The sequence below is a fragment of the Rhododendron vialii genome, chromosome 10a (assembly GCF_030253575.1).
Source record: "Rhododendron vialii isolate Sample 1 chromosome 10a, ASM3025357v1".
NCBI lineage: Eukaryota > Viridiplantae > Streptophyta > Magnoliopsida > Ericales > Ericaceae > Rhododendron > Rhododendron vialii.
In genome coordinates, this window is record NC_080566.1 from 1,633,927 (window position 1) to 1,660,373 (window position 26,447).

The 26,447-nt window shown below is 38.4% G+C and overlaps 3 protein-coding genes and 1 long non-coding RNA gene across 7 annotated transcripts; 1 reads left to right on the forward strand and 3 right to left on the reverse strand.

Moving 5' to 3' along the window:
- The first annotated feature begins 378 nt into the window (after nt 1–378).
- Nucleotides 379–3,200, forward strand: LOC131304278 (uncharacterized). 2 transcript variants are annotated; one of them, XM_058331459.1, is made up of 3 exons: nt 379–678; nt 713–833; nt 1,652–3,200. In XM_058331459.1, exons 2-3 carry the CDS (start codon nt 768–770, stop codon nt 2,759–2,761), a joined length of 1,176 nt encoding a protein of 391 aa, XP_058187442.1. In that variant the 5' UTR covers nt 379–678; nt 713–767; the 3' UTR covers nt 2,762–3,200. The 2 variants fall into 2 exon arrangements, with proteins under 2 accessions (XP_058187442.1, XP_058187443.1); XM_058331460.1 differs by having other exon boundaries at nt 1,655–3,200.
- A 2,272-nt stretch (nt 3,201–5,472) lies between these two features.
- On the reverse strand, nt 5,473–9,878 carry LOC131304185 (CRM-domain containing factor CFM9, mitochondrial). Its single transcript, XM_058331324.1, has 4 exons — nt 9,665–9,878; nt 9,312–9,582; nt 7,408–7,809; nt 5,473–6,944 (listed from the first exon to the last, which is right to left on the reverse strand). Exons 1-4 carry the CDS (start codon nt 9,736–9,738, stop codon nt 5,979–5,981), a joined length of 1,713 nt encoding a protein of 570 aa, XP_058187307.1. The 5' UTR covers nt 9,739–9,878; the 3' UTR covers nt 5,473–5,978.
- An 861-nt stretch (nt 9,879–10,739) lies between these two features.
- On the reverse strand, nt 10,740–15,374 carry LOC131302648 (SUPPRESSOR OF GAMMA RESPONSE 1-like). Its single transcript, XM_058329392.1, has 6 exons — nt 15,294–15,374; nt 13,423–13,555; nt 13,058–13,244; nt 12,290–12,765; nt 11,357–11,674; nt 10,740–11,268 (listed from the first exon to the last, which is right to left on the reverse strand). Exons 1-6 carry the CDS (start codon nt 15,299–15,301, stop codon nt 11,221–11,223), a joined length of 1,170 nt encoding a protein of 389 aa, XP_058185375.1. The 5' UTR covers nt 15,302–15,374; the 3' UTR covers nt 10,740–11,220.
- A 3,562-nt stretch (nt 15,375–18,936) lies between these two features.
- LOC131302651 (uncharacterized) lies at nt 18,937–21,342 on the reverse strand. 3 transcript variants are annotated; one of them, XR_009191854.1, is made up of 4 exons: nt 20,197–21,342; nt 19,934–20,027; nt 19,484–19,563; nt 18,937–19,395 (listed from the first exon to the last, which is right to left on the reverse strand). It is a non-coding gene; the product is annotated as an uncharacterized LOC131302651 (long non-coding RNA). The 3 variants fall into 3 exon arrangements; XR_009191853.1 differs by having other exon boundaries at nt 19,484–19,603; nt 19,868–20,027; XR_009191855.1 differs by having other exon boundaries at nt 18,937–19,415; nt 19,484–19,603; nt 19,868–20,027.
- Nucleotides 21,343–26,447: the final 5,105 nt, after the last annotated feature.

Genomic DNA, 26,447 nt, shown 5'->3' on the forward strand with positions numbered 1-26,447 from the left:
AGGATTCGTGCGTCAGATGATTCTGAATATGATTATGTATTGATATTAGTTTCCGTAGCATTACTTTAATACATATCAACAACACAGATAGATACATAAGAGTAACAGATGTCTTGACACGGTCAAATGACGCGAGATTAACAAAGCCGATAGCCTAAGTTAATCTGAAATGCCCACAATACCCCCAATCCCCTAGTCGTAGCGGGTAATTATCGGAGGCTACGTCGGTAAAAAACCAAACCCTCATCACAATGGTAAAAGAAACAAACGGTTTCTTTCCCCCATTGGCCATACCCATAATATCCTCAAAACCGAAAAAGGATTAAGAAAAAAAAAAGAATTACTACTAATTAAAGCCTAATTCCAATCGGCCTTCCATTCTCCCTCGTTCTCTCCTCTCCCTCTCAGAATTCTCTCTCTCTCTCTCTCTCTCTCCTCCAACCTTTGGGATTCCCAGCAGGAGAGAGATATATATAGAGAGAGACAGGGGGAGGAAAACTACCAAAACGGCTACAAATTGACGTCTACATGTTGTCTCCATCCCCAGAAACTTAGAAAATAGCCACGGAAACAATTTGGGCTTGTTTTGTTGTAATTCCCTGTCGATACTCTGGTGTTTGATATTTGGGTGGTTTTTGTTGTCATCAAATTTAAACCCACGGATTCAGACCAGGATTTGAGAGAGAGAGAGAGAGAGAGAGAGAGAGAGAGAGAGAGAGAGGAATTAAGCCGGCATTCTGGGGCTATATCTGTAAACTGGGTTCCTCATGGGGCCTGACGGGTATTCCTGTTCCAAGAAGACCGATGATATCTGTGCAGAAGTTTGTGGCCAGGTATGTTGTTTTCAATTTTATTTGTGGCGTTTTTGTTTCTGAATTTTGGTTTGGTTGAGTTTTGTGGGTAATGGGTATTGCTCTTTTTTGTTCGAAAATTGGTTTTCTTTTGTAGTAGTTTCTTTGAATTCTCGGTGGTGTATGTACCATGGTTGTTTTTATTTCAACCTTTTTTCCTCTTTAATTTTGTGTTTTTGTGGAGTTTTGGGTTATGGGATTTCGTCCAAATTGCGTTTTTTGATGCCCAAATTGTTTCTAGTTTGTAGGAGAGAAGTGCCCAGATGACATTATGTTAGTATACATGATTAATTCAGATTTGGTACAAAGATTGGTTTGATTTTACTCTCAATGTTTCCTGTTTTTGCTTTCCAAACCTCGAATTTGTGTGTGTGTGTGGATAACTGGATGTTTGGGAAAGCTTTGCACGCACCTAGACTTATTCCGGGCCCTAACAACTGGGCAAACCCTCCAGTGGCCCCAAGGTTTGGAATGTTTTGACCTCAGGGGATAGGCATTTGTTGCAAGCAATGAATTCATTAGTTTTTGTGTGTGTGTTTCCTTAGATTTTTCTTTATTATCAGGATAATCCAGTGTGTTTCCTGTGTCTGTGTGTGTGACTTAAGTTCATTGTAAACTATGCCCTGGAGCATGCAAAAGCTTCAACCTTCAAATTCTATATCAAACCAAGTTTCAGTTTATTGTATCTCCCATTGATATGTTTGCTTATATCTTCTTTTTTGGGTAAATGAAGTTTGGCACTGTTTTGTTTGCTCAATCTGCATATCTTAAGATAGACGAATTTGGGATTTGATTTGCAGCAGGCAACCCGGGGAAGGCTGAATTTGTCGAGACTATGTTGTATGCTGCGAGGTGTGGATTTGAAGACGTTTATATTTCTGTTTGTAATTGTTCCTCTTGGCATAGTTGGTATTTATTTCCACGGTCCAACCCTTTCCGCCTTCTTTAGGCCGCTATGGCAATCTCCTCCAAAGCCGATGGTAAATATACCTCACTACTATCATCCGAATGTTTCTATGGAAAATCTTTGCAAACTTCATGGTTGGGGAATTCGTGAGTTTCCTAGGCGAGTCTTTGATGCAGTTCTGTTCAATAATGAAGTGGACATGCTTACGATACGATGGAAAGAATTGTACCCTTTAATCACACAGTTTGTTCTTCTTGAGTCCAATTCGACTTTCACCGGATTGGCCAAACCTTACTTTTTTGCCATCAGCCGTGACCAGTTTAAGTTTGTTGAGCCTCGACTAACTTACGGGACTATTGGTGGGAGATTCAAGAAAGGTGAAAACCCATTTGTTGAAGAAGCTTATCAAAGAGTTGCCCTAGACCATCTTTTGAGAATAGCGGGAATACAAGACGATGACCTATTGATTATGTCGGACGTTGATGAGATTCCCAGTGCCCACACAATCAACCTCTTGAGGTGGTGCGATGATATCCCCCTGAAACTTCACCTTCAGCTGAGGAACTATATGTACTCATTTGAGTTCCTTTGGGATCATAAGAGTTGGAGAGCTTCAGTACATAGGTATCAGATGGGAAAAACTAGGTATGCTCATTATCATCACACCGACCTCCTCTTGTCAGATTCGGGATGGCATTGTAGCTTTTGCTTCCGCCATATCAGTGAATTTGTATTCAAGATGAAAGCTTATAGCCATTACGATCGGGTGAGGTTTTCTCATTACCTAAACCCTAAAAGGATCCAGGATATAATTTGCAAAGGGGCGGATTTATATGATTTGATTCCCGAGTACCACACGTTCAAAGAGATAATCGGGAACATGGGACCGATTCCTCATTCTTATTCAGCTGTAAATCTTCCTTCATATTTGTTGGAAAATGCTGACAAGTACAAATACCTTTTGCCGGGGAATTGCAGAAGAGAATCTGAGGTTCGTTCGTGAACTATAGAAGTGCGATTTTGGGTTGCACTGTGGACTGTGGAGGCTCCATTACATACTTGATGACGACTTAATTGTTGGAATGATTGATTCCAGTGTCAGGTCATATTCTATATTGAGCAGACTAAAAGATTTGGTTGGTTCTTGGATTTCCGGGGTAAATATTGTATCTTTTTGCTTCTGATCTTAGGAGTTTCATCCGGGATCGAGGTACATATCGGTTGTGCGATTCAATACTCGTGGTTGAGGAACGGGGACAAACGACTTTGGAGAGAATCTGTCGGCACGATTTCCATGTTGGATTTATAGTGGGGTGACATTTTCCCAGCCTTCTATAGCATAGGAACATTCTGTTTCTTTTCTTGCTTTATTGTAACAAATCTAATCAACATATTGATAGTGGTATATATGCTAACAAAAATTCGTATTGCTGTTTAACTCACTCCTTGTACTGCATCTAGTTGCTGCAGATCTTCTACTATTGCTTACTGGTATATATATGTTGGTTCTTTCATCGCTGCGATTCGATCGGTTAACATTTTTGTTTCCAAATATCATTATATCCAAGAATAGCATAGTGGTTTCTTTTGCATATTTATGGGCCAAAAACTAGAGATTTTCATCACTTCTTGGTCAAATAAGCCACTCTCTCTCTCTCTCTCTCTCTCTCTCTCTCTCTCTCAACATAATTGTTCTTTTGATCACTGTTTGTGATTCCAAAAAAGCCCTAAATATTTTTGCTCTGCTGCATAGATGTTGGGACTGTGCTTTAGAAAGCAAGTGAATGTCTTGATTGAGAAGGGAGAGGAATTTCAAAAGGTTGAGTACTTTATCTATCTACTATTTTTTTGACATGGTTGATTATCCTATTTAAAGGCTGCCTTTTGTATTGTAATGTTGTTGTTATGGCCTTTGTATACCACACTGTCATCCACTTCACACACTAGAAAAGAAGAAGTTTTTTTTTTTTGGAAAATGGAACTATTCCCCACTAATCATGGAGCTTGTTTTTGTTATCTGATTAGAGTGGTGCTGTTCTTTGTTGTTGATGTGTTGTTCAGTTATTCCAATGTAGGGATGGTGATGTGCGGGTGGTGCACAACACTGTGCTATGCGCCATTCGAACCATTCGTTCTACAATCCAACAGAACAGATTTGGATCGTTGGATTGCCAAACAGACGGCTCGGATGGTGCACAACATGGTGCTGTGCACCCGCACAGCATGATGGGTAGAGATTCAAAACTAGGAGGAATTCCCTTTTGTTTTGTTTTGTTGATGTTGCCTTGAAAGAAGAAATTATTCCAGTCTTTTCAACCGAAAAGAAGAAATTCCACCATTCCAATGATAATGCCAAAATTATTTTTGTTGGTGCCAAAACTCTAGCGCCCAAAAGGCTTGTACCATGTGTAATGTACAAGACTTTTATGCATTGGAGTTTTTACACCAACAAAAACGGTTTTGGCTCTAGCGCCCAAAAGGCTTGTACCATGTGTAATGTACAAGACTTTTATGCATTGGAGTTTTGACACCAACAAAAACGGTTTTGGCATTATCACTACCTTTTGTTTATTCACTTTATTTTTTTATATCCCAAAAACCTTGATCATTTTGAAAGTCTATGAACCAAATCCTGTAGAATTCACTTCCTGCCTTTTTCCTTTTGAATTAGAAGTACCAATCAATTTTGTTCTCTTAATTGAAATAATTGTGTTGTCTTTTATATTCTTGAAAATAGACAAACAATACAGGCGATGATTCGCCCAAAAATTAGCAAGGTTTCGATACCAATGTCCTAGTCTAAATTTCTCACATGAGAGCGAGAATTAACAGCATGAAACCAATATATATGTAAGCTTTGTTTGAGAAAATTATTTCATTCTGGATTTTTATGAAACCAACTTTTCCATGGCTTTTTCAGAACCAAAAACGAATTTTTATGAAACCAACTTTTCCATGGCTTTTTCAGAACCAAAAACTCAAGTAAAATATTTTTGATCATTCCTCACCAAATTCCACATCCATTTCTCAATTTCTTGCCAACTTCCCTAAGAGACCCTAGTCCTCCAAACCATATCACTCTTTTAGGTGGACAAGTTGGTACTTTCCTGGAGTAGTCAATGCCTTTTATCTTCTTTTTTACACCTAATAATTATAAACTCTCAGAGATAGAGATATTGGTTTTGTATTTTTGGATTGAAAGATATTGGTTCACCTAAGTTAGTCAACACTACAAGTCTCCTCCGAACTTTTGGAACTTGCAGTTTGGTGTAAAGACTTGGACTGTGGTATGTGTTGGTGTCACCAAACTCTTGACTAGGGTCAACTACACACTTTTCCACCTTATCATAAAACAGTCTAGACTTTGGAATGGGTTGTGGGCGAGGGGGGGACCCAGGACCTCTAAAACAAAATAAATGCTCAGAGGCCAGCAACAAAATACAACAAAATAACAAAAAGAAAAAGAAAACACTTGAAAAACCAGCTTGAGAGTTGGAACCCACAGATCTGCTCGTCTTGGTGGGTGTAATAGTCGCAGTCGCTGCCGCAATGACGCCTTCACCGTTGCTTACTGCATACAACAGTTTTTTTTTTCTATTGAAGTAATGCCTTCTTGTAAAAAGAAGGCATAGAAATACATCAAGCTTTGTTTTTCAGAATTTCACGGTGTAGAAAATATATCTAGCCTTAACCACTGTCAAAGTGCTCATTGCATACGTAATAAAAAAACATATTATTAGCATGTGACTCTGAATTACAGAGAGAAGCTATTTAAATCGTACATTTGATATGCTAGGATGTGAATGTATTGAGATCATGAAAATACCCAACTTGAAAACATGTTCAAAGCACAAATATGCTTGCAAATCCGGGTATCCGAGATGCAAATCTGTGAAACCATCACATAAACATCACTTGGAGGCCACTCCGAGTAAACCCCTACATTACAGCTAAATGGAGATTCTTCATGTTGTTGAACTTGTTTGCATCTTCATAGTGTTGTGCATTTCAATCTGTATGCGAAACAAAATATAGATTCTTCGTACAGTTTGAGGGAACATTGTGATCTCATTTCCAGCTTCTTTGGAATCAACTGTTGAAAAGAAGAGAAGAGTATGTGGTCCACCCAAAAACATTGCCAAAAGCTGCTATTCTCCCTATCAATTTCCCGAAATCACCTCCTCCTGGATTACTGTAAAAGTGCCGGCTCTCCAACAAAGCTAATCACTGTCCCAAGTTTCATCCACCTGTTTTGGTGATTTCATCTTTTTTCCATTAACCCTGTTCTTGTCCGCACTATTATTGCTCCTGGTACCATCAGTTTCCAATCCTGATGTTTCAGATTCAAGTCCGTCCTCAGCATCTGATTCCCACATCGCAATTTCCGAATCATTAGACAGATCTTCTGAATCATACGTTTCTCCTGCAATCTTCCCTCTGAAGTCAGCTCCAGAATTTCTCTTGGAACCTTCACTATTTCTCTTGTCATCATGTGTAGTTGCTTTCAATTGTCTTGAATCTTCTTCTTCATCACTATCAGATTGCCACATTGCATCCTCCACATCGCTTAACATATCTTCTGACCCAGAATCTTTTTCCGCCAAACTTTCCCTCAGTTTAGCTTTCTTGAGACCTTCATTACTAGTACCTCTTTTCCTACCATTTTTGTTACCCCTCTCTGGTATTGGTGCTTTAAAATTGTTACGACCTCGATTAGCATCATCATCAGAACCCCATTCTTCATCATCCTCAGAAATATTACTATCATGAGAATCTTCACTTCGACGCATTTCCCTAAACCTTCCATCATCCCCCCTGTGCCGATATCTAATCATGGAAAGTTCTTCTTTCTCTGCCGCTTCCTCTTCAGCCCATTCTTTGTCGGCTGCATCCTCTATTTCAGCTATGAATCTGTCAAGCTCCTCTTGTTCACTGTCTTCATCTTCTTGTGATTGTTGAAGGTTAATACTTGGTTTTGGTTCCCATAGTTTGTCCTCACGGAACACGTAAGGGCTTCCTTCCTTCTTGTCAATTGCATTGAAGAATGTAGAAGCTACTCTCTGGATGCTTGCCATGGCAACAGGATCATCAGGATTTACACCCTTTCGTCGGAGCTGCTGCTCTATTTGCTTAATGTTTAGCTTCTGAGATTCCAGGGCTTGCTCAAATCTGGCTTTGAATAAAGCCTGCATGGCAAAAAATGATGGCCTTGTCAGATAATTCCCAACCCGTATAGCAAAACAGCTATCATATCCACATATTTAACGACTTCTGCAAGGGTTTTTTCCGGAAAAGTATTGTGCAAGGGTTACTTTGACTTCCTAGGGTTATCAATACTAAAACCAAGACTAGATTAAAAAAAAACAAGCTTAAGATGAACAGTGTGATATCTGTTTGGTCAAGTCCAACTAAATCCAATCCCCTTTCCAGAAAATGACCATCGGGAGCTGTGGAAACATATATGCTTAGACTTTAGATCAAATTGGAGCTTGGAGATGTGTTAGTCTTTTTAGCATGTGGGTGATATACAACTTTGTAGTTTCACTTTTAGGAAGAATGGACATGACACACGAGCTCAGTTCCTCAGAAGATTTGAAATTTCTCAGTCCAACGATAAAACAAAGACGATCAGGGAAAATATTAACGTACCTTCCTTTTTGTAAGGGTGTTGATAGGTATCAAATTCTTCGGTTGTCGATAATTTCTGCCGCGAAACATGATGATGGTTTTCACATTATGTATGTTGATAACAATACCACCACTCAATCTTGCAAGCATGGTTGCCATCTCCTTAATTTTTTCCTTGGGGAAGTTATCGCAGCAGACTTGCACAGTCTCATGGAACTTCCAGTGCATGTGCATATTTTGGACCACTCCACCAAAGACTCCACGGACACCAACAGGAACATAATTTCTATTTTTGAAACCAATTTTCTTATATGCCTGGATTTGCTCAGAGGTAAAAAGCTCAGGATCATGTCGTGAGGGTGGCAGCTCGGGAAGCTCATACTTCTTCAACTTCTGCAAAAGCAACGCCACTTTTTTCTTGGCCTGCATTAGTCACGACAAAATGAGGAATGAAACTAGTTTACCATAACGCAAAACAAAAACATCATCATGATATAGATGAGTGAATCAAACCAGACACAACTGAAAAGGCATTGCAGTAAAATATAATTTTTATTTGGATTATTTGGAGACAACTTTGGACACTTTGGTAACCCATAGCCAAATGTCCAAAAGGCTAATACTCGCAGCTTTACTGATGTTGAATTTTATACAAAAAGTAAATTGCTGAGAAAGCTAAAATAGACAAAGAAAAACTGTCACCAAAGCGTTAGCTACTAAACAAATCAACCGAAAAGATTCAGTCCTTCCTTCAGTACACGACAGAAGCTCTTATTATTGCAATCTACCCTTCCAAAGACAAAGGAAAGTGATGCACAACGAAGGGATAAGCAAAACCTCAACAAACAATCAGGGAAGGGGCGTACTCTCGGTCTACAGATAGAGAATTTTAACCTTTGGTATTTCATACTTTTTCAACTACGGATTCTCTTGAAGGGCTTTGAAATTAACCTCAGCTGGAGAAATTTTAGCTGCGTGCTTGAAATTGCAGAACGCAAGTCCTAAAAACTTGATTTGGGAACAGCATCAGCTGGAGAAAATTTTTGAACTACGGATTCTCTTGAAGAGCTTTGAAATTAACCTCAGCTGGAGAAATTTTAGCTGCATGTGTGAAATTGCAGAACGCAAGTCCTAAAAACTTGATTTGGGAACAGCCCAACTAGCATGGAAATCACGGAACATGGAGCTAAACCATCTTAAGTACATTGGAGAGTTTAGTTCGGATATCCGCCATAGCTTTTCCTTTCTTTCGTTCTTTGTATTTGGATAATACAAACCCCTAGATCTCAATGTTGAATTGTGAAGCCTCACACCCCCACATCCACTAATTCACAGAGTTATCTCATCACCCAAACATGTTTTGAACTCCAAGGCAATATAATTCTTGAATGGCATCACAATACACCAATTTACAATAACTACAAATGTAATATGTCACTAGATTCTTTCACCGATTAATGATACCCATTATTGGGATGCTGGTAATTGGTTCAGTTATTCGCAAAAAATACATGAGTTAAATTTAAAATGATAACCAACTAGGGCTAGCTCAGTTGGCCAGGATTCTTGCATCTCACTAGGAGGTCAGGACACGGGAGTTCGAGTCTTCTCATCTGCGTGTGAATATTGTTCGAGTCTTCCTTCCCTTTGTATTTGTTGGGTTCTTTCTTCCCCTAATGGGACTTGTATGGATTTATAGTGATTGTGGTCCCTTTGACAGACTCGTTATCTCGTGAACTCTCCTCACATAATTGATGTAGTATCCCGTGGTTTGTACTTTATAATCACGATGCAATGACCTCTGCTATAGATTGACAATAAAAAAACGTGACATGATAAAATCAGCGACATGTAGTAGCCCTGGATTCAATGTCGTGTAAAGAAGCTAATTATCAAATTGCAGAGCAAGGAATAGTGAACCCTACTCTTCTGAGGTTGTAAATGAGACGTTCCTCATCGGTCATCAACTTCTTCTTTAACTTCTGCGCCCGCCGGATTTCCCTCAGGGTTTTACCCGACTCTTTTCGCATCCGGCTCTCCACCCTGCTTCTCATGCTCCTCCCCTTCCCTCCAGCCGACATCGCCCTCGACCCATCGTGGTAATTCAAAAAATGCTTGATTGGGGTCAAGGTGTCAGCTTTGGCCCCAAAACTTGGATGGATCACACCGATTGACGTGAATTTGAACGAAGCATCTCTGCGTAACAAAAAACCCCGACATTTCATCAGCAATTATATAAAATTTGGGGGGAAACATTACAGAGCGAGAGAGAGATTACTTGAGGGGGTTGTTGATTGTGAGAGAAGAGAGGGTCTTGCAGCAATGCTTCTGAAGGTTCCTCGCCGCGAACATTGTAATGGGTCTATGACTCCATTATCCGGGAAAAGAGAGAGAGAGAGTCTACCAGTCCGTAAAACCCCTATCTCTGCAGAGGGTTTAGGCTTTGGTTTGTTGATGCTGTTTGGTCCTTAACTGGGTTAATCTTATCCCACACCCGGTCCAAGATAGCCGGGTTGGCTTAAAACGAGGGGCCGGATTTCGTCCATTTATTTCGGACCAGTTTGGTCACCATCCATAAGATTTCAAAAGAAAAAAAATCAAAAACACCTCCTTTATTAGGCTTCAAATCCGGGCGTTCAAAAGTAAAAAAAAAAAAATTTAAAGACACCTCTTCTATTAGGCTTCAAATCTGGGCAGTTCAAAAGTGCAAAAAAAATAAAAAAATAGTAACACCTCCTTTGTTAGGCTTCAAATTTGGACTGTTCGAAACACTTTTGAATAACCCAATATTGAACAGCCCGGATGTACCAAAATGGACGAAACTGGTTCGAAGCCAAATGGTCAGATCAGAGTTCATACTTTCCATACTTAAAATAATATAAAAGACAGAGAAAGTAAAAACAAATACTATATGAATCAATCATCAATTTTCCATGTACCAAAAAAATAAATCATCAATTCTCTATAGATGTTTCTCTCATTTTGTCTTTTCTTTCACAACTTTGAAAGAGAGTGATTATTCTTCTGTCAGCGTCATGAAGCAAGGAAGATCATATGGATAGGAGATGCCATGCAATCTTTTGACAAGTTTTTCCATTCTATTGTAAGGTTAATCTTGTATGATTATTGGGTTGCCAAGACGGCATTATAACATTTTGTTTTGATAACTCAAGTGTCAGAGACGGCTATGACGTATTTTGACTAATCATAGGAGGCCAGTACCATCGTCCACTTATAATGGTTCCAATTGAACTAAGAGTAAAGCTCCGTATGAATGTGCCCAAAAGAGTTGATACCACGTGAGGAGTTTTGAATCTCAAACCTTAGGAGGAAGCAAACTTCTAAGTCGCAGGCCTTGACAGCACGATGATATTAATGTCCCGTCACGTGTTTGATGGAAGAATATATGTACTGTACCTCAAAAAAGTTCAAATTAAGAACACATTACATAGTTTTCTCACTTCTTCATAAGAAAAAACAGTACAAAGAATTTGTTGCATCAGTAAGCATGAAATTAACAGCAAGTTATGAGGATACAAACAATAAGTTATACAAACGACACAGTTTGATTTGTATCGAAGTAATAACTCAACGTACTAATAAACAACAGAATAATCAGCAACTCCACATTTTTTGTGGGATAAGGAATCACAAGGAATTTGGCATTTGAACTGTAGTGTCATTTCTCCTTTGATCACAGAATCAGCTCCAAACAACTTTATGGCCTTAACATGATTTTTTCCCTCCATGCAACAGCCCTTCACCTTTGCAGAAGTGTTTCTGAAAATATGGCATGCAACCATTTGGAAATTTTAAGCTCCAACGCTCGTTTTCCTAAAAATGGTCTAACCAGCTGCTATCTTGAGAACCAAACGACAAATCCTGCGAAAATTTGCAAGAAACTATACTTGTGTAATGAGTTTTGACAAGAAGCAAAAATACTGATAGAAGACGGATGGGTGGAACTTACAGAAAGTTGTTGGGAACCAAGAGGGGTATCAAATTCTAGGTTCTCAAGATCAGCAACTCCACAAGGTGGAATTTTATCTCCTATAGGATCATCTTTATGTGTGAGGCGATAAAAGTCATCGAAAGGATCATCATTTATTCTGGAATCATCCAGAGCAACATCGGAATCCAAAATCTTATTGTACAACAATGAGTCATGATCCATGCCATTCCCATCGATAGCTTGTGGTTCACCTGCCAACCAATAAGTCTCTGTTTCATTCTTGAAGGGAGGATCACAGGATGAAGGACGAGATGTTTCTTTGACAACCTCGGCCTCCTATTCAGCATATGAAAAAAAGAACGAAGAAGTAAGAAAAAAGTACCAATGATAACTTAGAGACAATAAGGTATAAAGGAACTGAACTTAAGTTTTCGGCATACACATAAATAGGGAATTTTTGGAATAACTCCAATATAGCCCTTACATAGCAGAACGGAGGAAAAGGAATCGTGTAGCCGACCTTAATAGATTGGGACAAAAGGCTTAGTTTGGTAAGATTTGGTTTACAAATGGCATCGCTTCTGACTACCGAAAAAATGCCATCACTCCAATATGATACCATCACTTGAGATGTCAATAGAATTTACCTTCCTACGACTTCTTTTGTGTTGCATTGATTCCTTTCAAGTTTTTAACCTTTGGTTTTTCTCTAGATGAGTTTCTATGACTGGATATTATGAGTATCACTAGACTAATTTTCCAAATCAATAGCTCGAGTTTTAAAGTATACTCATGTGTTGTAGCAAAACATGAAGTTGGAACCGATATATTTTTCCCAGCATCCTTTACCACTGAGAGAAACTAGGAAACGGGCTTTCAGAAAGTCTACCATGAGTCAAGGGAAACACTGGTGGCAATCTGCTGACAGAAACATGCATTATTAGCTGATACCTGTAGAGGTAGATCACACCGCCAAATAGATTTGCCTGGCCGAGGTGGATCAGGAGTATTAGTCTGTGGAGTCCGCGGACCAGTATGAATAGTACCCACTTCAGATTCTTCAATGACATGAAAACTCTCATTATTGTCAGTTTGCTTCTGCGGCTGATAAAAGATTTTCGACACCACAAATCGTTCCTCTATTTCGTCTTCATCCATCCCCAAATGATATTGGTGCATTACCCAGTTAGACTTATAAGACTTGCAACCCTTCTTTGAAGTTGTATAAAGAACCATTATCTTCTTACAGCCCTTCTGCACTCCGTTACGATCCATGACAGGCTTGGTTTTACCTGTCTTATGCCAACGGACCTCCTCCTTTGTCAAACTATACCCATTGTGAATTTTGCGGCGTTTCCTTTGACCGGTAGCATATGCATTGATAGTTCTATGGAAGAAGTGGACACTACTCCCATCTTTTTTCACACCTAAAACAAAACCAAGTCGTGATTCAATAAATTGGTTTTCATTCACTCGAAATGCCAATGCAGGCATATCAAGCAGAGTGGCTCCTTGTTCAAAACACAAAATACATCAGAACAATGGACATGACGTAGTCCAATATAATCTATTCCTTTGGGGCCGTTTGTTTGACCAGACTAAGATAACGGGATAGATTAAACGATAAAAAAATTACAATGTGTGTCAGAACCTGACCATGATTGAAAACAACAACATAAATGAATATTAGTGAACCGCAGGGAAAGGGGATTTCGTTACCAGGGAGATTTTCCGGATGGGTATAGCATATTCCTTCTTCTTGGTCAACTGTTGGGATGAACTCTTCGATGAACTTATGTGGTTCTGAACATCCCAATCTGCATTTTGCAGCTAAATGGTCTAAGAGCTCTATGTCTGATGGATCAAACTTCACACCAGCAGGCAATCCAGGCCATTCTTGAGAAACCTATAGAAGACAGTTAACAATTACTAACAGCCACTTTTATGATAATCCCAACTCCATTTACAGAAAACTCAATTCCGCACAACACTAATTTGGCAAAAATAAGCTGCAAAAATGGAGCAAAGCAAATTAGCGAAAATGGAGCAAATCAAAGTAGCGACAGGCAAGAGATCAAGCTTACATCGGTATTGTCAAGGCGATAATGGCATTTTGGGCAGTCACGATGCGCTCCACAGTCTTTGGTTTGATATGCAGGAGATAGACCGGCATTTTTCACTTTGGTTGCAAATCCTTTGTAGTCAATCAGCCAACTCCTGCAACATAAAAGCCAAAAGTTTAAATCGAAACTTCAAACACCTGTTGGGTAAATAAGAACAACAAAAGTAGTCTAGGAGATCGTCTACAAGCTTAACCAACAGGGAAGCCCCCAGAAAGCTGTCTGGACATTTACACTACACCAGGAGAACCATTTCTTTTGCACAAAGCAAAAAATGGCTTAGACTCATTTTTGAAAGCTACCAATTAGTTGAATATGTCATAGAGACTCTAGCAGGCCCCTTGGATTGTGAGAAAAGGAGAGACAAGAAAAGATGTGTGGTTTCTTACCAAATCTCACCAAAATGACGAGCTTTGACGAGAAACAAAAAATGGACCAAAACTCAGCCTTTTTAGTTCATTTCACATCCTCTCTCAGCATTTCTCACCTCTACTAGTTATCCGGACAAGTAGTAAGCTTCTTTTCTCTCTTTTATTTTCCCAGCTTTTCTCATCATCCAGAGGGAGAAAATAGAACACATTTTAGCATGCAATGAAGCAAATCTCATAAGACACCTCAATGATACTGCTCTATGTCTAGACTTTAGACCCCATTTGCAAGTTGGCTAACTCGTTGAAACATTGATCAAGATGACCTAAAATCAAAATAGAAGATCAACCAGAAAGGACACTGATCGGTTTCTGCAAAACTAGCTGAAGTTCTTAAAGTCTCTTTCCACCTATCCAAGAACACTGCCTATAACCTGTAAGAAGTTCTAAGATTCTATGGACTATGCTGTTGTAAGGAATAGAGGCTCCCTTAGGCCTTAGCTAACGAAACGCAGTGAGAACCCAAATCAACCTACTCCAATGCTATGAACAACACCAAATCAATGACCATCGAATCAATTTTCCAATCTTCGATACAACCGTGAGGAGGCAAAAAGGATCTTGATCAACCTTCTTCCAACTAGCTAAGAAGACAACCTGACCTCTATCAAACGATGCTGTAAAACTGACTCGAGAATGCTGTTCCGAACAATGGGACCTCACTAAGGGCAATGGGACGCATGATTGAACCGATTCAAACGACTATTCAATGGTAACCAATTCCAGTAACTCCTCACTGAAAGATTCAATGTTCATCACAAATGTCGTACACGGCCCGGAGAACAAGGTCTCAAATATGACTACTCCATTAGCTTATGAAATATGATCCTGTTCCAACTATGCAGACCCAGAAATTGTCCTTGAGCGTTCTTCACATTTGTGAACTTGCATCAACTCTAACTACCAATACTAAATTTAGGAATATAAATCAAGCAACATTTCCACATACAGGAAACTGCCAAATAAAAGAAAGAATCAACAAAATCCACCTGCCACGTGGGTATTTCTTTATAGACAAAAAAAAAAAAACACACACACACACACAAGGACACCTGAGTAGGTTCATAACTGGGAACTACCCCTTAAAAGGAAAGGCATTTTCGACTCCCTAGTTTCTAGACAACCAAACCAAATAAAGCAAGTCATAGGATCATTTATATGCTACACTGGGCTAAATTGACAGAAAAATGGTAGAAAATAGAAGGGGAAAACAGGGGTACTCTGCGATTAAAAAGCAATCTTAGATTCAAAATTGGGTTCCGGACAAAACCAAATAGATGAAGAAGAATCACCCAGAAATAAGAAGACAAGGAAAAAAAAAAAGGGGGGGGGGGGGGGGGGGGGGGGTGGGTTTCTTTTAAAAATTTGCAGAGCAAGAACTTGTACATGTGTTTTTCTTGTTTTTACCTTTTCATATCTAGCTAGTGCAGGTAGTTAAAAGAGACACGATCGCTCAATACACAAGACAAGAAGAAGATGAAGAAGAAGCGGTGTTGTGTGTTCGCAACACTTCCCCTTTTGTCCACTGGACTAAGTTAAGTGGTATATAATTTTACATTCATATATACCCAGACAGGATTATAAGGAGAGAGAGAGAGAGAGAGAGAGAGAGGAAGCTCCGAAGCTGGGCTATGTTGAACTGAAATACTGAATCTTGCAAAAAACTCAGCGCTGTTGCACTAATGAAAACAAGTATTTATATTTTTTTAAATAAAAATAATATATTATGAGAAAAGATTCGTCTCGTAAAACAGAAAATAAATGCTTAAAAATTAAGAACATTGAGAACATAGGAGGGGCCAACGTTGACCGAACCTACAACTGAGCCTGTGGATCGGACGCGGAATGAGGCTTTGTCGGAGACAGCTGAAGCCAGTTTCTTCGAAAATAGAGCGTGTGTGGCAAATGGTAAAATTGGTAGGGACCCAACTGACTTAGGCCCCAAGTCAAGAATGAGAGGGGTGGGGATAGAATTAAAGGGGGTGAATTTAGTGTGGTGGGGAGATAAAAATAAAGGGGTAAATTTTTAGTATATTCCATGGGAGCAGGAAATGTGGATTTTAAAATTGGAAACTCAATGGGGGTATAAATCGATGTACTCTGCTCCTAAATGATAGTAATTGACAACTTAAAATTGGTGTCAAGAAATTTAAAAAATTATGCACGAAAGCATCTTTAATTTTGGTTTGAAAATTTTACTTAAAAATATGGTGGACTACCATATAGAAACGGATGAAGTAATTCAAATCGGAAGAATTGAATGGGTTCGTTTTGTGTCTCTGGATCTAATCATTTCTCTTTGCGCACAATCTTTAATAAATTTTCTCTCAATTATTACTATCATTCATTTCTTCATCTATCTATTTCCGATAATTACCTCAATTTATGTCAGAACCCAAACCAAACAAAGCGTGTTTCCTTTTGCCAAACTTTCAATAAGATTTGGGGGTTGATTTGATCTTGTTTATTATACTGCAGTGGTACACAATTGGCCTGGGACTGACTTTGCTTTCCTGGAACTTGTTCAGCAACTCTGTCATGTTGTTTGTAAGAAAGATTTGTAGGGAACTATATAAGAAAAAATACATTTAGGTTCATTTCGGATCTCATAAAAATTTAAAAAAATATTCATAATTTTTTATTATTATTTTATGAGACTCTATAAAAAATCAACTCTAACGAACATCGGTACGTATTACTTTTGAATTCGTAGGTGCGAACTGAGCAGTTTCGCCCCTACGAATCCAAAAGTAATACTTACCGATGTCCGTTGGAACTGATTTTTTACAGGATTCCATAAAATAATATTCAAAAATTTATGGATATTTTTTTAGATTTTTGTGCCAAACGCGTTTTTTCTTACGAGATTTTCCTGCAAATCTTCCTTGCTATTAGAATTTCCGTTGCTCGCTTCGATGTAATTCCGAATTCGACTTCGAAAAATTGACGAATTTCTACGCGGAGTGACAGGTCATTGAAGACTTTTTATGCTTGCTTCTTCCTCTGTTGGTGTATGTATACATGTATGGATATGTGTTGAGTGTGGAACAAAACTAGAGAGTGCTAGTGTGTGCGAGGAGTGAGGTTTGCGTATTGTAACCTTCATTATTTTTCGGCGTACTTGCTGTAATAGTGTGTTCCACATAGGGTGGACATTCCGTCAAACCGCGCTAACTTTAGCGTTTGTGATGATTTTTTTTTTTTATAGGAATCTTTAAAGACGTGTTTTAAAGAAATTGAGCAGTTGCGGTAATTTCTGTGGGACCCCGAGGCGGATTTCGCACAACGCGGTGTGCAAATAGTGTATCTATAGGAATTTTATACTCCACGAGAGCTAGAAATGGGAATTTTAACATTGGAAATTCAACGGTGGGTATTAATCGATGCATTTCAAATCGGTAGAATTAAACTATTGCCTCTAGCCTCCATGAGGAGAGAATTGGTGTGACCTGTGAAGAATTAAACTATTGCCTCTAGCTTTTTCTCTGTTTTCTTCTTCCTCTATTTGTGTATGCATAGAGAGCACGGAGTGAGAATCAGTTTGTGTCATAGGAGTGTTGATGTTTGTGCATTGTAACCTCCATTAGTTGCCAAACCCACTGAAGTGCAATTGGTGCGAGGCATTGCTTTGGAGGCCTAGGTTTGAGCTCCGCGGGGGCGTGTTTGAGGTTAAGGGTTATGGACGGCTTCTGGACTTCATGTGGACTAACCTGCTAACTTACTAAAACTCTCTTAATTCCACTGATGTATGCCGTATGACAAACAAAAAAAACCTCCATTAGTTTCGGTGGTGACGTGCCGAGACAGTGTTTTTCCATGGAGCGATGACCCACGATCCGCAATATTAGGAGTCTGTCTCATAATCACATCTGATTATCTTTTTTTGAATCTAAAAGACATAAAAAAAAAAAAAAAAAAAAAAAAAAAAAACAAACTTCCATTTATACTTGCAAGCAGAGCGATGTAGAACCCATTCCATTAACACTTTTTCTATTTTTTGGTTTTGTCCTCATTCAAATTTTTTTCGCGTTTGTTGGTTTTACGCCTCACTTTTTTACTTTTCCGATTCGTCTTGAAAAAAATTCAAATAAGGACAAAACCCAAAAAAATCCTAAAAATTCCTATTGGAACAAGGTCGTAGTCTGGTATTTAAAGAATTTATTAGTACGGTGAAATTCGTTGATCAGATGATATATTAAACATGAAGTCATGCTCATCCATCATGGGACACTGACTTTTAATAAATGGCATATTCAATTTAAGTTTTTTTTTTTGGGTCACAACGATATATATCAGTGGATTAGTGAAAATATAACTCGTTTTCAATTAGCTAAAATATGAATGTTTACAAATGGAAACTGATTTTCGCGCTAATAACTTCACGTTAAAATTGAAGCGCCATCGGTAAAAAGTTGAGCGCGAATATCAATTTCCTTACGAATTACGGTCCAAATCCATGATCCAAACACAAGACGAAACTATAAGGAGGACTATGCTTCCAAAGGTACGCAGTAATGGAGACTCGAACTCATCTCACCACTAATTAACAGACGGAAAACAATGTTCAATGCTTCCTATAAAGATTTCCTATCGTAGCTAAAGCTGTAAACTTGATCAAACCTGTTATATTTACCTGCAAAACTACCTTACTATTCATCAAGCTTGATGCTGCTAGTCTTAACTTTTGTACCACCGTAGGATTGATCGTGCCCAATTTCCACGTTTTCCGGAATCATGTATTCGTGGGGCTGCGATTGGATCCATGATCTGCGCAAGGAAAACGAAAAGGAAATAGAAAAGTATGAAAGATCTAACTGGCCAAAATTGGATCCATGATCTGCGCAAGGAAAACGAAAAGGAAATAGAAAAGTATGAAAGATCAACTGGTCAAATGGTTGGATCCCTAAACTTTTTCCCTTCCTTTACCCAAATCTTTGATCCAACTACAGCACAAAGGAATTATGCACATCAAGGAGGACAGGGGAACCAGAGAGAAACTTGGATTCTGCCTCTCATTCCTCTTAGGTTCTCCAATTATCACATCCTTTCCTTCCACAATTCTTAACTTCATTTGTCTTTCTTTTCGTAATTTTTAAACTAAGTTATCATTTTCTTGTCACATCATGCTGTCTCGAGCAATATTTTACAAGCGACGCAGTTTGATCTGTACTGAAGTAATAGCGCTCAACGTACTAATAAACAACAGAATTAGTGGCAGCTCAACAGTTTCTGTGGGACAAGGAATCACAGGGAATTAGGCATTTGAATCGTAGTGTCACTTCCCCTTTGATCACAGAGTCGGCTCCAAACAACTCTATGGCCTTGCATGATTTTTCTCCATGCAACAGCCCTTCACCAGTGCAGAGGTGTTTGTGAAAACAAAATAAGGTGATTTTCTTTCCGGATGATGCAAATTTGGGATGCACCCATTTGGAAATTTCAAGCTCAAACGATTGTTTTCCTAAAAAACGTCCAGCCAGCTGCTGTCGTGAGAACCAAAGGACAAATCCTGCAAAAATTCACAAGAAACTATATGTGTTTAATGAATTTTGACAGGCAGCAAAAATAGTGATAGAAGAGGGACGGGAGGAACCTACAGAACGTTGTTGGAAACCAAGAGGGGTATCAAGTTCTAGGTTCTCAAGATCAGCAATTCCACGCGGTGTATTTTTATCTACTATAGGATCATTTTTACGTGTGAGGCGAGAAAAGACATACTCCCTCCGTCCCCTTATTATAGTCCAGTATTCTATTTTGGGCTGTCCCTTAATAAGTGTCCATTTGGTAAAGTTAGTAGGTAAAAGTTGGTACATTGTCTATTTTGTCCCTAAAAGTAGATTCCATTTTGAAAAGTTAGTGAGTAAAAAGTGTAATGATGATAGGTAAGTAGGGGAAGTGAAGGAAAAAGTTGATGTGAAAGGTATAATGATGATGTTTTTTTAATGAGTTGGAGTTACGAAGTAGGACATTTAAAAGGGGACGGAGGAAGTATCATTTATTCTTGAATCGTCGAGAGCAACATAGGAATACAAATTCTTATTGTATACCAATGAGTCATGATCCAGTTACGGCCGCCGTTCACCGAGGCTCGGTCACTGGCTCCCCTGTCATCAGTCATGATCCACACCATTCTATGGCAACCTATACAAGAAAAAGCAATGTGAAGACAATTAACAATTACTATCAGCCGCTTTTATGAATACCTAACTCCATCTATGGAAAACTCGATTCTGCACAACACTAATTTGGCAAAAATAAGCTGAAAAAATGGAGCAAACCAAAGTAGCTACGGGAAAGAGTTTGAGCTTACATTGCTGTTGTTAATGCGAGAATGGCATTTTGGGAAGTCACGATTTGCTCCAGTCTTTGATTTGATATGCAGGAGATAGACTGGCAATTTTAACTTTGGCTGCAAATCCTTTGTCGTAAATCAGCCAACTCACATAAGGCAAAAGTTTAAATCGAAACTTCAAACACCTGGTGGGTAAATAAGAACGACAGAGGTAGTCTAGGAGATCTTCTACAAGCTTAACCAACAGGGAAGCGCCAGAAAGCAGTCTGGACATTTACGCTACACCAGGAGAATCCTCAAAGTAGCACAATGCAAAAATGGCATAGACTTGTTTTCGGGAGCTACCAATTAGTTGAATGTGTTATAGAGAGACTCTAGCAGGGCCTTCGGATTGTGAGAAAAGGAGAAAAGAAAAGATTGTGGTTTCTTACCAAATCTCACCAGAATGAGAGCTTTGATGAGAAACAAAAATGGACCAATAAAAACTCAGCCTTTTTAGTTCATTTCACATCTCTCACCTCTTTTAGTTATCCAGACAAGTAGTAAGCTTCTCTTCTTGCTTTTATTTTCCCATCAACTTTACACACAAATAAGCATTCATGTGTAAGTTCATGAGCCATGCTAAGCAGGTGAGGAAAGATCAAGGTTGTTTTCATAGCTATGCTAATAAGCATCACTCGGCCATCATATACCATCTCCAATAATAATTGTGGCATTACAATGTAAGTGTAACATAAAAAGAAATCCTTTGAGAATATAACTTAAAAAGAAAGAGAAAATCGGACAGGCTCTCCTCACATCAATAGTACTTCAAAAGGTGGAATCAATGCAAGTCTGGCATCAAACATAATGAATTCGGGCTCACTAACATTCAGCACTATGTTTTTGCGGTATGTAACTTGAGAATTCTACATTGCTTTTAGAAATGCTCTGGCTATTTGATTCTTTGTTAGTCTTCATAAAAAACACCAATATAAGGTATTGCGAATTCATGTCTTGCCCATTTTCTAATTTACCAACTTCTTGTCCCACGGTTTCTCAAATTTTTATTTTTCCTCATGAGATTCTCACAATGCTTTAGAAGAGTATGCATAACAAAAATTCTGTAATGAATGCAATTCTTCAATGACTATCATTAACTTGGTGAATGGCATGCGGCACAATCCACATTCTTTTGAGACCTTATTGTCCTATTTATACGTCTCCTACTACCAATACAAAGGTGAAATTTTTGCGAACCTCATATAATTTTTTGTTTAATGGAGGAGTAACACTTATGAGCTACTTACGCATCCCCCATTTTGGAGTCAGCAATGCATACGGATTTTCTAGAGGGCACGAATATCCACTTGCATCAAACAACTCGCCCAACACAAAACCCTTGGAACTCACAAAATCAACAACAAGACGGTTTGGGAGATTTGGCTACAGAGATGGGCAAGGCATGGAGGGCTGTACCAAAACCTTGGCCCGATTCCACAGTCGATGCATGGATGAGCATTTGCAAATTTACCATTGCACACCGTTGGTCAAATTCAAAGTACAAACATCTCCCACTTTACCGTCAAGCAAGGGACTTGATCAACACCACAATGAAGCCCATTTCTATGGGTTCTCAGTTGGTTTTTTGTCTCGTACTTTGTTTTTATCTTCTTTCTTAAGAACGTATAGATTGCAACAATTAACTTCTTTTTATTTCTTTGTGAGGGGCCCTTGGGGATGTAGAAGGGATTTGTTCATCCACAACCTGAACATGACATAGGCTAACACAATCTCTCTCCCAACTCCCAAGTGTTTGAGAAATTGCACAATGATGACAAGAACAACCTTCCATTTGGTACAACTTGCTTTAGGTAAATATTGATCATTCAAAACTATGTTACATAACTATTTTTTTTTTAATGAGTTTTTGTAGCTCCAACACTTTAAACTGAGCGATTTCAATGCCACGTCCCAGTTTAAAGTGTTAGGAGTTACGAAAAAATTATACAAAACGTTTATATAATGCAATCTTAAATGGACATCATTAAATTGAAGCTAACCACATTGGAAGAGGGATAATGTTAGCCTATATATCATGTTCAGTTTGTGGTTAAACAAAACCCTTTTACATGCCCAAGGATCCTTCACAAAGAAATAAAAAGAAGTTACTTGTTGCAATTTATACGTACTTAAGAAAGAAGATAGAAAACAAACAGAGAACCCATACAAATGGGCTTCATTGCGGTGTTGGATCAAGTTCCTGGCTTGGCGGTAAAGTGGGAGATGTTTGTAATTTGAATTTGACCAATGGTGTGCAACGGTAAATTTATAAATGCTCATCCATGCATTGACTATGGAATCAGGCCAATGTTTTGGTACAGTCCTCCATGCTTTGCCCATCTCAGCCAAATCTCTCAAACCGTCTTCTTGTTGATTTTGTGTATTTCAAGGGTTTTGTGTTGGGCGAGTTGTTTGATGCAAATGGATATTCATGCTCTCTAGAAAATCCAAATGCATCGATAACTCCAAAATAGGGGATGCATAAATAGTTCACTAGTGTTACTCCCCCGTAAAAAAAAAATTTTGAGATCTGCAAAACTTTCTCATTTGATATTGGTAGTAGAAGACATACAAATAGGACACTAAGGTCACATTGTTATTGCATTGTAAAAGGTAGCAAGTGATGTGCATTATGCCACATGCCCTCCACCAAGTTAATGGTGAAAGTTATTGAAGAATTTCATGCGTACTCTCCTACAGCATTGTGAGAACCCATGAGAGAAAATAACTCCACCCTTCCACAGGTAGACGATAGGGAATTTCTTATTTTGTAATGACATTCCATCTATATTTCAAAAATAATTGGTGAAACTTGACATTTTAATGGCCAAAATGGAAAGTGGAACTTAGTCAAGATAGAACCAAATCATAAAATAAATAAAAAATAAAAATACCCCGTTTTCAGTGATAGCAGACAGGACAAGAGATGAGTAGTGGTCCGTAAGTGAATGATGAAATTTGGCATTATCTTCACGAGATCATTAGTGAATCATTAGTGAAGTATTTGCCAACTGAATGGCAATCCATCGCAAACGGTCCCATTTGCCGACAAAAGACACTGCCCCAAGAGGATAATCTAAGCAGAACTCGGCCATTCATCTCAAACACTTTTATTTTTTCTTAACTGTTAAGAGCGATCGCTCCCTCTCCTGATTGAAAAAGATAATGCACAAAACAAGAAGATTTCTGTTATTCAGATCCTATGAAACAGAGTATATGTAATATATATGAATGTGCATATGTGGAATTGAGAGGGAGACAACAGAGGGGAATTGGGACATTTATTTATGGCTAGAAATTGAATTTAGGTGGGGAGATGCTGAGGTGGATTGAATTGGGGAGCAAAAGCTCATGCAACACGTAAAATGACTTACGGCAGTTCTGTCCGCAAGTTATTCCACCGATTAAGGTAAAATATTTTACGTGTAAAATACTTTTTTTTCATGTTTTGTACAACCAAATAGCAGTAAATAGGTAAGTCAAACCAGAGCTTACTTTGGATCACATTCCCATTTTCACAAGCTCGAACCACCGACTCTGGTTTGGACCCGGGGTTCTGATCGATGATAGGGGCCCGAGATTGAGCTGGTTCGGATGAGGGCCAAGCATGGACTTCATCCGCTAGGCCTCTCTCCTTACAAAGAATTTCTGAGTTCATAAAACACAAGAAATTTACAAAATCGGGAAGAAAAGTAGAGGCATAAGAACGAAAAAGTATAGGCATAAGAACGAACGATTCAACCAACGAAAATCATTGCACGTTCATAGGTTGAAAATAAAAATCACCATAGACGGACGGGTTATGGAAAAATGCAGAGGCGACATATAAATATAGCTGAATAAAGAACGAAAGGGAGGATTTTGTGGTTAGGGTTTTTACCGGTGAAGCTCCGTACCATCTTTACCAGAATAATCTTCATCTCCCTGTAGAGAGAGAGAGAGGGAGAGAGAGAGAGGAGCTCGTATATGTACCAGGATGTGCGCGCCTTCTAGAGTAATTGAGAGTTAAATACGACCACACCAAACTTTCACGAACCCAATCCGAGCAATTGGGTCATGCGTGTTGGCCAAATCCGAATCGTCTATTATGCTCGGCAACGGACGGCTCGAATTTCATCTCGGCTGAACAACTGAAATTTGTTGGATCGGATGAAATTTGAACTAACCATTACCGAGCATAGAAAGTCCGGATAAGGCCCATGATGTTCCCTTAGGACAGCAAGGGTCTCCCGGCCCAATCCAACTTTCACATGCACTTACACTTACACATGAGTGTGTGTATTATGGTGTGTAAATTGGGTGTGGTGGTAGTTTGAATTATTGAAATTTTGATTATAATTTTAGGAATATTTTCACTCTCTTTTTTCATATTCACACTCTTTTTTTGTCTTTTGGCAAAAAAAATACATACACTATCAATACTAAAAAAATAAAAAAAGAGTGTGAAAATAAAAAAAAAGGGTGTAAAAATCATTTCTCACAATTTTTTGTCTTGTTTTCATATATACTGGTATATTATGCCGATATTTCTTTCTTATGTTATTTGGGATATAATGGTACCATACAACCAGCAAATAAAATACTCCTACAGCAAATATTTCTTTCTTCCTACACCCGAATGCCATCCATTAGGCCATCCACAGTGGTATAATCAAAAAAGGATAATCAAAAATTGACACATCAGCTTTTGATTATTCATTTAAGAGGTTTCTAAGCTTAACATTGTTAAGCTTCACTATGGTCACTTCTAGTCCATAATCAAAATATGGGATCCACTATAATTTCACTCTCTATCTCTATCCCCCTCTATTTTCCGTCATTCACTTTCCTCAATTTACGTTTTTAAGGGTTAAAATATATCGATTCCCTCTCTTAATTTTGGAAAAAAAAAATCGGTGACTTCTTTCCCTCTTATTATGATTTTTTTTTTTTTTGGGGGGGGAGGGTGTGGGAATTGAAACAGGAAAGAAGAGTGAAACACCTTAATCCAGCGACGATGAGTTGAATTGTCGATGATCGAGAGAGATGAGTTTCATTTTTGAAGGAAAAGAAAGAGAAATAGTTTGTGGATGAAGTGAAGAAGACATAGAATAGGCGAAGAAGCTTGGCTACATAAAATTTTTATTCTTTAATTTTATTTTTTTTACCAAAAAAAAAAAGAGTAGGCGAAGAAGAGAAAAAGAAAATACCAGTTGAAACACGTGTGTATACAAATTTTGGAACTAGTAAACTTACCACAAATTTTGATTATTGAAAAAGGTTGCTAGTTTTGGTTATTCAAAGCCTAAAATTTGATTATTTCTAAGGATGTTGCTAAGTTTGATTATACCATTGTGAGCGATCTTTTGCAACAACATTGTTAACTTTAAAAACAATTGGCATTTGATTATACCACTGTGGATGGCCTTACCACTAGAATTTTGTAAAACTTTTTGGGTAATGATTTTTGCACTCTTTTTTTGATAACTAAACTCTTTTTCTTGTCTTTTAGTGAAAAAATACACACAAAAGCTTCATTAAAGGACAAAAAATGGAGTTTCTTTATCAAAAAAGGGGGTGTGAAAATCATTTACCAATGTTTTTTCATTGTATTTAGATAATTTTATCATTTATCACTGTGGCACTGCAATTGATTTAATTCTTTATTTTTTCCATCGGCCAAAGACTAATTTTTTTATTTAAAACATCTTGTAGTTCATTCATTATAAAAAAAATAAAAATAAAAATAAAACATCTTGTAGTTCATTCACTGATCAATAATTATCTAACCATGCTACAATCACACCCAAATACACACCCATCCATGCATAAGTAGGGCTGTAAATCAGCCGAGCCGTTCGCGAGTGGCTTGAGGTTCAGCTCGGCTCGAGATGAGCTCGTCCAAGCTCGACTTGGAAGGTTAACGAACGAGCTCGAGCCAAGTTTTAAGGCTCGTTTTCTTAACAAGATGAGCCCGAACTACTAACGGCTCGGCTCAAATGAGCTCTCGAGCTGAAGTATATACATACATACATACAAACAAAGCTGACCTTGTTGCTCTCCATCCGGACCGTCCAAAAGTGTTTTGAATGGTCAAGATTTTAAAAAATTGTTCCAGGAAAGAGTTACTATTTTTTAAAGAAATCCGAACCATTAATTGTCAAGATAAACAGTCCTAAAGGTGAACAGAATCCCCGGGTTCATGAACTTGTTAACCCGTAGAAGATAGAGAAAAATACTAAAATACC